Source organism: Ochotona curzoniae, unplaced genomic scaffold, assembly GCF_017591425.1.
Source record: "Ochotona curzoniae isolate NIBS_2020 unplaced genomic scaffold, NIBS_Ocur_1.0 contig_1274, whole genome shotgun sequence".
NCBI classification, from domain to species: Eukaryota; Metazoa; Chordata; class Mammalia; order Lagomorpha; family Ochotonidae; genus Ochotona; species Ochotona curzoniae.
Window position 1 is genome coordinate 6,995,128 of NW_024465023.1, and position 12,808 is coordinate 7,007,935.

Below are 12,808 nucleotides of genomic sequence, written 5' to 3' on the forward strand. Positions count from 1 at the left end.
AGCAGCCAGGAGCCTCTTCTGGGTCTCCCATACAGGTGCAGGGTCCCAAGGCTTTGGGCTGTCCTTGACTGCTTTCCCAGGCCTCAAGCAGGGAGCTGGATGGGAAGTGGGGCTGCCAGGATTAGAAATGGCAGCTATATGGGATCCTGTCACATACATACAAGGCAAGGACTTTAACCATTAGGCTACTGTGCCAGGCCCCACCAGCTACCTTTTAAGGAAGTTATAGCCTAGGCTTAATTTTGTCCTCAGTAAGGGATTTTGCTTCCAGCATAGATCTCAGCAACTCAGACCAGGTCCTTGTTCAGTTGCAGCTAAGGGTTATCTGGCACTAATGAAACTTTGTCTTACTTTCTTGTTCTCCAAGAACAAAGATCCTTTTTCTTTCTGCGGGAGTGAGGTCATGTGAGCCCTCCTTTACTTTCCATAAGACCTTGACTGTGATAAGGTTGTGATTCTGTGGATGTGAGAAACCAAACCGTGAGAACAGCATTTCCAGGGATGGGAGGAGTGCCTAGCAGCCTGGTCTTCGCTGGGAAATGTGGCTAGGGAGGCACAGTTCTTCTCACAGAAGAAATTCTGGCACCTGTGCCAATCACTCCTACTCTTGCTTCCAACCTAACGTTATTTCACTTCCCACAGTAAAACCAACACCCCAGAATTCCAGGCCACTAACCCCACATGTTCAAAGCAACCATCTCTCCCCCTCAACTGCATACTTTCTAGATCTCTATCACTTGGAATTCTACCTCCATCTGATTACCTTGACCTCCTTTCATCATGCCATTTCTCTCAGTGCTACTCCAGAACACCAAGCAACATATCCATCACATGTGTCACTTAAATGGTACTTGCTGTATTGCTGCACTAATTCGAGGGTCTTAGCAACAATTTCATTAATTCCTCCTCTGTTTCCCAATCCATTAGTTGATCTCATATTTCTACTTGTTGAAATTTGATCTCTCCTTCAGGCTATAGCTGAGGTTCCATCTCATTAACTCTGCTGTTCTCTTCCCAAAGTCAGAAAAAGGGAGACCACATCTAATTCACTTTGCAATTTCAATGTTTATTTCTGATACCAAAACTTGACAGCACACAAGGAAAAAAAAGCAATAGACAAGGAACAGCAAATAAATTTATCTTGCATGCCACTTTCAATCAGTAAGTTGTGGCTCTCTAGATAGCTGTATTTAGAAGGAATCAGAGACTTCAGCCTCAAATCAGGGGAGAGACTATTGCAGCTGATGAGCAATATCTGTGAAAAGAAGAAATTAAAAAAATGGAAAAAAATTAATGATATATATCAAATAGTAATAAATATAAATACCAAATAGTGCTGCCCTCATCTCCCGAGCACAAATTTCCTATGACTCTAGTGCATGCACATAGCTACAGCTCCAGGGAACCTCACTCTCAGCTCAGAGAGATATACCTACCGAACACCTCACTCAACCCAGAAGAAACCAATGGCACCAAAGTTGGCAGCAAAGTTGGCACTGGCTGTACCACCAGGACCGATAATAGGGCCAGCAAAGGTCTGAGGAAATCTGGAACGGGCATTCTGGTGGTATCTAGCCCAGAAGGTAAATGGAATTCTGGACCAGGGATCTCCAAAATCTCCTTCCTCATCCCAGGTCAGCAGCTCAAATTCAATGTCATCCCAGCTCCAGGGCCCAGACACAGCCTCATCTCCAATGCCCATGCGGGTTCTTGCTTCAGCTCGGGCTTCGGCCTCAGCTGCAGCAGCATCCAAAGCATCCAAGGCCTCATCTGCGGCCTCCATGAACTGTGCGGTCCAGTCGCGAGGGTCTCTTTTCTGAACCTGAAATGGGGAACAGAAACAGAGTGACACCTATTCACAATGGCTAAGAGGCAGAAGCAACCTAAGCATTCATCAATGGATGAATGGAAACAGAATGTGGATATTTTAAAAGGGAGTACTAGTCAGTCTTTAAAAAGGAAATCCTGCTATTTATGACAACATGGATGAAGCTAGAGGCCATTATGTTAAAATGAAAGTCAGATATAAAAAGATAAATATTGTACAATCTCACTTATAGATGGAATTTGAAAGAGTTCAAGTCTTAGAAGCACACAGTGTAATAAATGCCATAGATTGTAGAGGTGGGAGATGAGAACAAGGAGATACTACTTAAAACAATAAAGTTTCACTTTAGTTTTTTCATAATTCTCATTTTTCATGAACTTATTGAAGATTCAACATATGCATGGGATTCAAAATCCTTCTGTACTAAAATCAACTTATCTTGAAATTACATTTTCTACCAACTTCTGAAGTACCATTGTTGGTACTAAGCACCTAGTACGTGTTAAGCACCATATTTTTGTACATAACAACAAAATCACCAATAAGGCAGCATCCACCATGTGCCATGCTAGGATTTCATTCCTGTTATTGGTTTTCTCAACCACTGATACCTTACTTCCTGCTCTATCAATTCTTGATTAGTTTCTGCATTACCTCTGCAATGAATCTCAGCACTTTCATCTTGCTAGTCTCATGATAGGAACGGAGGCCCCAGAGGAACTCATACTCAGGAGGGTTGCTGTTGGGCACTCGTCTGTAGTCCAGATACCTGAAAGAGCCAAAAAGTCTTTGTGTCTACCTCTTTGGGGAGAAGGGCAGTGCACCAATACATAGTAATCCTATGCTTCAAAATCCTGAATTTCAGGTGGCATCTCTCCTTGCCCCTATGGACAATTTCCTAAACATGATCGGGATTATTACCTTGTAATAATCAGGCCTTCCAGATGCTCTATCAGCATTTCCACATGTAGCTATCACTTAACAGATGGCGCTGTGTCCAATCACAGAAAGACAACACCTTATTTCACTCCCTCTGCTACAACACTGACTCTAGATTCTTATAAAAATTATATAAATCGGCTACAGAGAGATCCAATCTGAGGATTACACTACAGCATAAAAGTCTCAGCTTGGCTCAACCTTGGGACAGCCTACTATGGAGATAGTGGACAGGCTTCACTTGTAAGACACCTTTATTAAAGAAAAATGCAATCTTAAGTAGCACACTCAGTAGACATCCCTGAGTACATGTTTGTGTGGATACGTGTGGGCACAGTGTCACAAATAAGCTCAGAAAGGTTTTCTTCAGGCTGACCAGCACACAGCGAGAATCCTGAGGACCTGAAAAAGTGCCTTAGGTATCACTTACTTCTGCTTCACAAACTCGTAAGTGAGAAGTTTCCTCAGGTCTCCAAGGAGGGGATGTCTCACCCTAGTAATAAAAAAAGGAAAATTCATCATCAGAGACTATGAATTTACCCTAAGCAAAGCAAAAAGTTTCAGCACAGAGGTCAGAGGTGAAAAAAGAGGCAGCTTTTAGGACTATTTTCCCATCCACCCAGATAACATCCTTGGGCTCTGGACCTCCCCAAACCAAGCCCTTCAGACCACCAGGTTAATGCAATCCTGGGACCATCCTTTGTTGCCAAAGGATGATGCGAACAGGCAAGAGACGAGAGAGCCCAATCATACCCAGGACGCAGTCCCATCTTGCGTAGTGCCTCCCAGAGGACAGCTGCAATGGGAAGCAAGAGGAGACAAGGGATGGAAAATGAGCATGGAAATCAGGCTGCAGCCAACCCCTAGTTGCTAGTTCACCCACTCACCCTCAGTGGCACGGTTGCCATTCATGAAGATGACACCCAGAATCACCAAGAGGAGACCCAGCTTGGGTGTGTCTTTGGTCCTAAAGGAAAACAAAAGAACATGTTTTCAGCAGCTATCTGAATTCCAGCCAGCTTACCACATAGCTTCACCCTTGGTCATGAAAGAATGGCTCTGCAAATGACTTCCTATGTGACCCTGAACTTTGGATCCTGACCTACTTGAAAACCCCATGAAAAAAGACACCAAGAAAAAAGACCATGTTCCACCTCCTTTCCCATCTTACGTTCCCAGTATGCCAGCCAGGGACTCGGGGGTACTGATGAGAATGTAAAGGTGCTCGTCCTTGTCAATTTCTTTCAGTTGAATTCCAAATTTCTACAGGGGCAAGAAAACAGATTATGAAATCACAAAATCTATCATAAGCTACCCATAAGCAGTCACTCACCTCCCTGTGAATCTTGCCCTAAACTCCCAGTAGAAACCCCATGGATCTTTGAAATCAACACTTTCCCCGTTATTCCTGTTCCTCAGGGCTGCCTTCTCACCTTCTCCAAGACAAAGCATGCACGTTCAATGATTTCTGGATAAACATCAGTGTATTCACGAATGATATCCCTCAACATTTCTGTAGGAGAGAGGAGAGAGCATCTGGGCTGAACAGGGGCCATGGAGCAACAGCCCCTTTGCCAGCACTGCTGAGGGTAGCACAGCCAGGGTCCTCAAGGGTGGAAAAGGAACTATCAGCCATGGACAGCAGAGGACAGAAGGGAAAGGTCTAATAAGCAAAGGCGTGCCCAAACAGCAGGGGTGGGGAACCATTTTTTTTCTTTTGCCAAGGGCTGTTTGGATATTTGTAACATCACTTGCAGACTACACAAAATTGTCAACTTAAAAGTTAGCCTGCTTGTATATTTACTGAATTTCAAATCTCACTTGTGGTTGCCTTGGCAAGGCCAACCAAATGATTTCATCAACCTGACTAGACATTCCCCACCCCTGCCATAGAGCACTGGGTGAAGGGAAGGGTACAGCTCAATGGGAGGGAGCCAGTGGAAGCTTACCTGAGCGCTTGATGGGCACCTTTGTGTAGTCTTTGAGCATCAGGTACTTGACCAACTTATTCGCCTGGAAGGGAGAAAGAAATCATTAATTATATTTGAAGAAAACTTGCTGCGTTATATATGGAAAGGCAACAATAAGTAAAAGGAGGAGTGGGGAGGAAGAGCACTTACTCTTTCCTGAAGAAGGGCCGCATCTCGGGGCTGTGAGGCACCCGGGTTCTGTGAGGCACGCGAGTTTGGAGAGCTGCGCAGGTTAGGTGAGGGTCTCAGGTTCTGCCAGTCAGGTGGAATAGGCCAATCAGCAGTGATCCAGTCAGGTGGAATTGGCCAGTCAGATGGGATTGACCAGTCGGTGGGAAGTGGCCAATCAGGAGGCAGTGGCCAGTCAGAAGGCCCTTGCCAGTCTGGAGGGCCCTGCCAGCCCGGTGGGGTCTGCCATCCAGGTGGGGTCTGCCATCCAGAAGGATTCTGCCAGGCCATTGGGTTTGGCCAGACAACTGGGCCAGGCCAGACAACGGGATTTGGCCAAATCACAGGATTCTGCCAGATCACTGGGTTTGGCCAGATCACTGGGTTCTGCCAAGCAACTGGACCCTGCCAGGTTGGTGGGGTCTGCCTAGCCGGGGGGCTCTGGCGTGCCGGTGGGGTCTGCCTGGTTGTCTGGCTTTGCCAGCCTGATGGGTTCTGCCAAGCCAGTGGGGTCTGCCAGAGCACATTAGGTGGTGCGCCAGGTGGATTCTGAGTGGTTACTGGAGCCGGAGCAGACCTCCAGGTCCCTGCAGCCGGAGGGGCACGTCTCTGATCCCCACTGCTGTTTTCTTCCACATTCATGTTATTAATCTGCATTATCAGAGAGAAGGAAAGTGCAGGGTTGGTCACAAAATGTTCTATATCCTCACACTGTCTATTTCAGGAAATTTCCCTAAACCCTCACCTGAAATTACAACCTGACTCACTAGCCACTGGCCACCCTGAGTCCAGGGCTTCTCTTTCACTGCCTTCCAGGCAGGAGTTTCATCTCTGAACCAGGCCTAGAGTAACCCAGAGATGGGTACTGAGGCTTCTTCTCTTCCTGTCTTGTCTACCACTTGCTTACCCTGCTTGTCCCACCCTGAACAAATCACTCAAGTCACTTCAATTCCTTGGGACTCAGTTTCCTTCTTTGTCCAACTAAGACTATGATCCTCAGCTGGTGGGAGGTGCCTTCAGGATTTAACAAGGCCTGCATGAACAGGCCTAGCTCAAGATTTGACATGTGGTGGTTACTATCCAAATGTAAACTGAATTGCATACAGCTTAGATGTATTTGTTTGCATGTGTTATCTCCCCCATCAGTCTACGCATACTCCAAGGACAGGGAAAAATCATCTACTTCAATATCATCTACAGCCTAGATAAATAAGGGAATTTTTCTATTACATCTATATTTGTATGATATATATGTATTTGTTTTATTTTGAACAAATAATATCGGAGATAAAAGGAGAGAACCCAAAGCAAAGTGACGCTAATGGGGATCTCACCTTGCGGGTCCTCTTGCCCCGAATTATAGTCCGAGACTCCACATTCTGAGCCTGAGGACCATCTGCTGAAGTCTGTGCAGCTGCAACATCAGGTTCAGCCACACCTGGGTTGTTTTCTATGTCCTCCGGGGAAGCGGCCATTTTGGTCTGGTTTACATTCTGGGTCTGGCAGTCAGCCGTTGGGGCCTTAGTGGTATCATTCCAAGCCTTGAAGGCTGTCTTAGATCGGTTATTGGCCATCTCATTGGCACTGAAAGACTGAGAGAAATTGTAAGTAGCATTTGGACCCACCTTAGTGGTGCCATTCTGGGCCTTAAAGGCCATCTCAGACTTGTTGGCAACTAACTCCTCAGTGGCTGCAGCCTGGGAAAAATCATAAGCAGCACTTGCGCCCTTTGGAGCGGCATTCTGGGACTTAAAGCCAGCTTTAGGTTGAGCATTGGGCTTCTCCTTGGCATTAGGTGCCTGCGAGAAGTCATAGACACCATTTGGGCCTTTTGTGGTGGCTTTCTGGCCTTTAAAGGCTGTCTTAGGCCTAGCAGCTGCTGCTGAGGCTTGATTATCAGCCATCTCATTGGCAGTAGGGGGCTGTGAACTCTGAGGACTCGCATTTGGCCCGCCGGCAGCTGCTGTGGCCTGGTTGGTAGGTGGAGCCTCTGAGATCTGGATCGCCTCCATCAAGGTCTGCATAAGCAAAGTGTTGTCTTCTACAGAGGCCTCTGCCTGCAAATACAGAGGAAACAAATTTAATCTCTGGAACTCAGAGTCTGGAACAGCGGGGGTGGGACCACACGCACGCAGCTGGGAAGGTGCAGGAGGACAGCTGCTGCAAAAACAAGGCCATGGCAAGAACCCAGGGAGCACGCAGGGGGCACAGGGAGGCGATTGGTACAGAACATGTGGTGCACTGGTGTATGGCAAGGACAAAATGGCAGGTAGAGCAACATGAGAAGGGCCTGAATGAGTGGGGTTGGAGCAGAAATGGTACAGGGTGCAGTCAGCACTCAGGATGGGAGGCAAAGCAAGTAGCTGAGCAGAGGAAAGGAGACCCACAACAAGTGGGGAATACAGGAGAGAGGGAGGGTTGAGGTGGGAGGTTGGGGGAGGGGGCAACAGCCTGCTTTGCAAGCGTCAGGCCTATGGGAAAGAAAATGGTTCCTTTACTCAGCCCGCAATCTCTGGGCAGATTGCCCCGACTACTAACAGGGTCTCCCCTTTCTCTAAGCAGGGACTGATGACTGAAAAGGGATGCCTCCTTCCCCTTGGATAAAGGTTGGGAATTTGAACAACGACACAGTCTAGGGATAAAAGAGGACAAAATTGAATCCAGGTGTTTGGCCAGATGAGAGGGGGCAGGGCAGGCTGGGGGAAGTGTCGAAGGGGAAATGGAGGGCTGGGGAACAGAGATCTCACCTGGAAGCCGAGGAGGCCTGCACCACGGTCCATGTTCTGAGCCATGGCTCCGGTTCCTCTGGCAAGAGCAGAGCCTGGGGATTAACGGAAAGGAGCAGGGTGTTACACTACACAGGGCAGATACGCAGGGCTGAATCCGGGGGTGTGTGCGCGGTTGGATTGTGCAAGTGGAAGAGGCGCTGGGTCTGAAGTGGAAAAGACCGGAGAGAAGGGAAAAATGTGAACGGGTGCTCAGATGGAGATTCTGAATCCCGAGAAGCAACTACAGGGAGAATCTTTAAATCAGAGCTCAGGAAGCAGATTAGAGTTCAGAATCCAAGAGTGGGGTGGGGTGGGCTGGGGTGGGATTCGCGTTCACGAAGTTGAATGAAGGTTTTCAATCAGGAAGAATTGCAAAACAGTACAGATCCGGGTCAAGAAATCTTTCAGGATTCTGTAAGGACCGAGGGGGTGAGAGAGAGAGAACAGAGGCTCTGAATCAGCAAGGATCGGGGGGGGGGGGGGGTGTGAATCGGGGTTCAGGCAGTGGACGGGGTTCAGAATATGGGGTTAAGGGATTAGGAAAAATAAATGGGGGAAGGAGTCCCGCACCAGGGGGCAGATGCCCTCTCTGGGGGCCAGTTCTCACCTTGCCTCAGGCCCCAACCCTAACCACCTCGTCGCTTCCCTTCTTCACGACCGAGAGGATCGGGATTGCTGTGCTGGGCTCTCAGCAACCGCACTCTCTCCTTGTCTAGGAGAAAATGCCAGCGCGGCAGCTTAGACGACCCCGCCTCTTTGCCTAATATACCACCCACTGCCTCGGGAGGTTAAGCGCAGGCGCAAAGACTGGAGGAACAACTACAAACCCGCCCACTTTCCCAACAAAAGCTCCGTCCTAGGGAGCACGACACACATGCGCACTGGAAGGCGGCCCCGCCCCTTTGCCAACACACCATCCCACCACCAACCAGGTCGACAGTATACAACGGTTCCTCCTCTTCCTCTACATCCCCTCCCTCAACAGATGCAGCGTGCATCTTGGTCCCACCCCTTGCCCCACAGAGCAGCCCCCTACCTTTTCCGCAATGCGTCTCTATGCTATCCCTGCCCCCTTCAAGGCCCCTCCCATCAGGTCGGCCTGCAGTTCCACCCCCTTCCTTCCCTGCACCGTTTAGGTCACTATTAAGCAGGTCTCTGCAGGGGGGAGGGGTCTCTAATTGCAACAAGTGCTAAGCCCCCTGCAGAGCTCCTCATCTACTTTGCAATCCAGGAAAGAAAATGTCCACAAAGTATACACTACTGGAGTCTGTGCCTGCCACGTGATCACAAGCGCCCCTCACTAGCTTCCAGACTCAGATTAGCTTCTTTTCTGCAGTTCCAGTCTTGCAATCATTTTGTACGCCTTGTGGGAGGAAGGCAGGGAAGGGCACAGCTTGTACTAGGAGACTTGAAAAAGTTTGCAGGGAACAAAATTGAAAGATAAGCTTATTTGGCTGCCAAACTATTTTTTGGAAACACACGCAGGTTTTCCCATACTTTTCAATTCCATGATTTTTTTTTTTTGGTAGAATCCACTTCATCATAGCAGGATCTATATTGAGACTTGTCTTTCTCTTAAAGCAACCATGGAAGCATCCCCATTTTACAGACCCAGAAGTTAAGGTTGAGACACACTGCATGAACAAGACAAAGCCCGAGAGCCACAGTAAAGACAAAATTCAACCTTTGCTCCCAGGGGTTTCTTAATTCCAAAGCCCAAGTTATACACTTTTCCTCCTCTGTTTGAGCCACAGGCCACCTCAACCCTAACATTTAGCCCAAACGAACAAGCTTTGTTTTCCAGGATGCCAAAGCTTATGTTCTGCTTTCTCGAGGGCACAGGATAAGGCTCTCAGTTCCATCTCGTGTTCATTCAGGAATGGGAATTGCTCCTTGGGGCCCATTCCCGGCTCCCAATGCTACCCAGGAATCTTGTCTATGAATGGCACAATCGTGCTGTGCCCAACACTTTCCAGGTGTTTGCCAAAGTAGCCAAGTCAACCAGGCACGTTTGTGTCTCCCATTTTGAGTCATGTTTGCCTTACTTCCTTCCTTGATTAAGTTTTAGAATCTGGAGCAGCTGTGGCATTGAGGAACGAGACTGAATTGATTTCAGAATCTGTAGAACGGAGTGCCTAGCCTGTGTGTCACTGTAAATGTGAGCTCACTCACGACACTCCATTTACAGTGCTTGATCTCTCAATATGCAGAATAGAAAGCATAGCACATGTGTCCTATCCAAGGACACATATTACTGTGCTTCCAGAACGACTGGAGAAACTAAAAACAAAACAACAACAACAACAAAAAACAAACCAGAAGATGATATACAGATGTGAGGTGACTCAAACTAAGCTGATACTTTTCCAAAATTCAAAGCAGATCTTTATGCATTTCACATTCCTTCTGGCATCGACTCCTGCCAGGAGTCCACATATGAAGGGAAGCTAATACTAGGAAGGACTGCGGCACTTGGTCCCCAAGGGCCAACATCAATTCTGCCTGGTTGGATGACTTTCCTCATCTGTTGCATAGCAACCTCCCCTGTCAGCTGCCTGTTTTTCCTCAGCACTTCCTCTGTAAAGTGTCTGCAGTGAGACGTGATCAGACTCAGGAAAGGAGGTCTGAAACACCATTTTGTTGGCCTCTACTTCCATATCTGCATCTCCACTCCTATAAATGCTGGACCCATAATCCAACTGCCTATCTCACTTCTCCAATTGGCTATCAGTGTTCTCAAGTTTAACTGATCCTTTCAAATATATCCTTCTTCCATCCCATCTTCTTCTCCAGTTATCCCCTCTTTCCCCATTAGAACATAAACTTCTTGGGGAGATGAGTTTTTGTTTGTTTTGGTCATTGTATCTCCAGCACCTACAACAATATCTGACCCATTTTATCTGCTTAAAATATATGTTTAATGAATCAGTAACCCACCCTACCTTCACCCCCATCGCTCAGGCAAGAGGCTTGAGAGGCATTCTTCCTGTGATATACTCACTCACTTGTCCTTATGTAGATACTGCATACTCATGACTAAAAACTCAGAACCTAATATTCCATAAATTGAACAAGACTCTAAACCTCATCATCTTTAGATAACTGCTAAGATTTGATGCTACCTTTTCATATATATTTTTACATCAGTGGGATTACACATATGCCACAAGAGTAGCATTCTTTTCCATACTACTTCCACTCTTTTCTTTTACTTCATCTTCAACTGCCGCACCTGCAGTTTTACTTTTTCATATTGTTGCATGCTCAAAATTGATCATTTATTGTTGTACAACATGAAGATATTATGTAACGATCATACATCTGATTTAATTAGCCACAGTGTACCGTGTACCTCTGATTCATTCTTTTAAATGGCAACCTAATATTCCATGATAGGAATGAACGATGGTGGTTTGGAAGAGTGGCACTTAAAAACAGCACTGCAATCATGAGGCTTATACATACTTGCTTATATCTCAATGCTCAATATTTTTTACTTCTATGACACTAAGATGCCCAGGAGCAAAACTAATATCATATATTTTTATTGGTGTATTCTTCTGATTTTAAGCTGTATTTTAATTTGTAATGTGGTAGAACACATTTTCTGTAGTAGTAGACATACTATTAGATTTCTATAGAGCTTATGCAAATACAAGTCTTTAACTGTGTTACTGTTTTTTATTCTTTATATAATCCTACAACTCTATACTAAACACTCAGAGTCACGTGTATTTCAATGTTTGTCACACTTTAATAAGGTAACACAGTGGATATCATTTACATTACTTTAAAAGTCTCAAATGCAAAAACCACAAAGGCCAGATACTCATGTTTTTACATCCTATTAGTAGCTAGGGGATTGCACTGTAAGATTTACCAGTGTGGCAAGCTCCCAAAGACCACTGTTCGAGTCAATGATTTACCAGACTCATAATTCAGAAAGGTTGTTTTAGCAATGGTTTATTACACTGAAAGGTATCAACAAAGGTAAAAAATGTACATAGGACAGATGCCAGGAAAGACCAAGCACAAGCTTTTAGTTCTTTCCCAAATGTGCTGCATAGTCAAGAGTTTTATTATCCTAACAACACTGTATGAAAGCATGTATGGATATTGTCAACCCGGGATGTGCATTCAAGCCCTGGTGCCAAGGGTTTTTATTGGCTGCCAGTAACAAAAGACCTGAAGTATCTATGTGACTGACCTTGGTCATTACTCAACTTCCAGTCCATTTAAGTGTCAAGCTAATACTATGTGACCCTGGGGTAAACAAAGAGACTCTCTAATCAGGCAAAACTATTCCAAGGTCTTATAGGTTATCACCTCGAAGATGATCAAAGGCCAAACCACTCATTGCGAAATGTTTTTTGAAGGGGGAAGGTATGGGGTGAAATTCACTGGATTTGAACACTCCAGACTTGCTGAACCAACCTCTTCAGTGGACAAATCGCAACTGCCCCCTAATACTTTGTCTGAAAAGAGTAATCCAACGATGTAGTGATGGAATTCATACTGCACTTACAATGGGAACAAAAGCCACGTTTGGGGGGACAGAAAAGGCAGTCAAGCCAGCATCTAGTGTTCAGTGGGAGTAGGGGTACAGTCATATTACCCAACCAGCTAATATTTAGGACATGATTCTTTTAAATATAATTGGTGCTCACTGGCTCTTAGCAATATTTTACTAATCAGCCTACCTTCAGGAGAGCTTCTTGGGAATAACAAAGTTTATTTTAGCTTACTGTTTGCGAGTATGCAGTTTAAGATCGGACAGCCCCATTAATCTGGTGTCTAGTGGAGGCTGGCAATGATGGAGCATGTGCAGGGGAATGATCACACAGTAAGCCAAAAAGTTGAAAGAAGACAGGACAAACTCTGTTTAAATAACTAACCTTATCGCAAGAACTACCTTCCAAGGTCAAACTCCCAATAACCTAAATGCCTCCCTCCCACGGGGCTCACCTCCTAGCTGCCATAATTGGATCAAGTCTCAACTCAAATCCATTAAACATTAGCATTAATCCATTGACTGTTAACATAAAACTTTGCAGCTCAAACATCTGCATTAGTTTGGTGAGCCAAATCCTGTTCAATCTGCAACACCTGGTGTTACACCAATTCTATAGGTAAGT

The 12,808-nt window shown here is 45.9% G+C and overlaps 1 protein-coding gene across 2 annotated transcripts; it reads right to left on the reverse strand.

Annotated features, from left to right (window-relative positions):
• Nucleotides 1-1,045: 1,045 nt before the first annotated feature.
• Nucleotides 1,046-8,373, reverse strand: MAGED1 (MAGE family member D1). 2 transcript variants are annotated; one of them, XM_041001519.1, is made up of 13 exons: nucleotides 8,281-8,373; nucleotides 7,653-7,726; nucleotides 6,240-6,962; nucleotides 4,888-5,556; nucleotides 4,717-4,780; nucleotides 4,201-4,280; nucleotides 3,939-4,030; nucleotides 3,655-3,734; nucleotides 3,521-3,563; nucleotides 3,198-3,260; nucleotides 2,483-2,597; nucleotides 1,437-1,822; nucleotides 1,046-1,255 (listed from the first exon to the last, which is right to left on the reverse strand). In XM_041001519.1, exons 2-12 carry the CDS (start codon nucleotides 7,695-7,697, stop codon nucleotides 1,445-1,447), a joined length of 2,352 nt encoding a protein of 783 aa, XP_040857453.1. In that variant the 5' UTR covers nucleotides 7,698-7,726; nucleotides 8,281-8,373; the 3' UTR covers nucleotides 1,046-1,255; nucleotides 1,437-1,444. The 2 variants fall into 2 exon arrangements, with proteins under 2 accessions (XP_040857453.1, XP_040857460.1); XM_041001526.1 differs by lacking the exon at nucleotides 8,281-8,373 and having other exon boundaries at nucleotides 7,653-7,750.
• Nucleotides 8,374-12,808: the final 4,435 nt, after the last annotated feature.

What these genes read in the sequence shown, in the direction of transcription:
- MAGED1 (XM_041001519.1), bottom strand. Translation starts at nt 7,697, where the DNA reads ATGGCTCAGAACATGGACCGTGGTGCAGGCCTCCTCGGCTTCCAG. An exon ending in GGTGCCCATCAAGCGCTCAG is followed by an intron (nt 4,281 to 4,716) that starts GTAAGCTTCCAC and finishes TCTCTCCTACAG; the next exon opens with AAATGTTGAGGGATATCATT. An exon ending in TACGAGTTTGTGAAGCAGAA is followed by an intron (nt 2,598 to 3,197) that starts GTAAGTGATACC and finishes TGGCTCTTTCAG; the next exon opens with GTATCTGGACTACAGACGAG.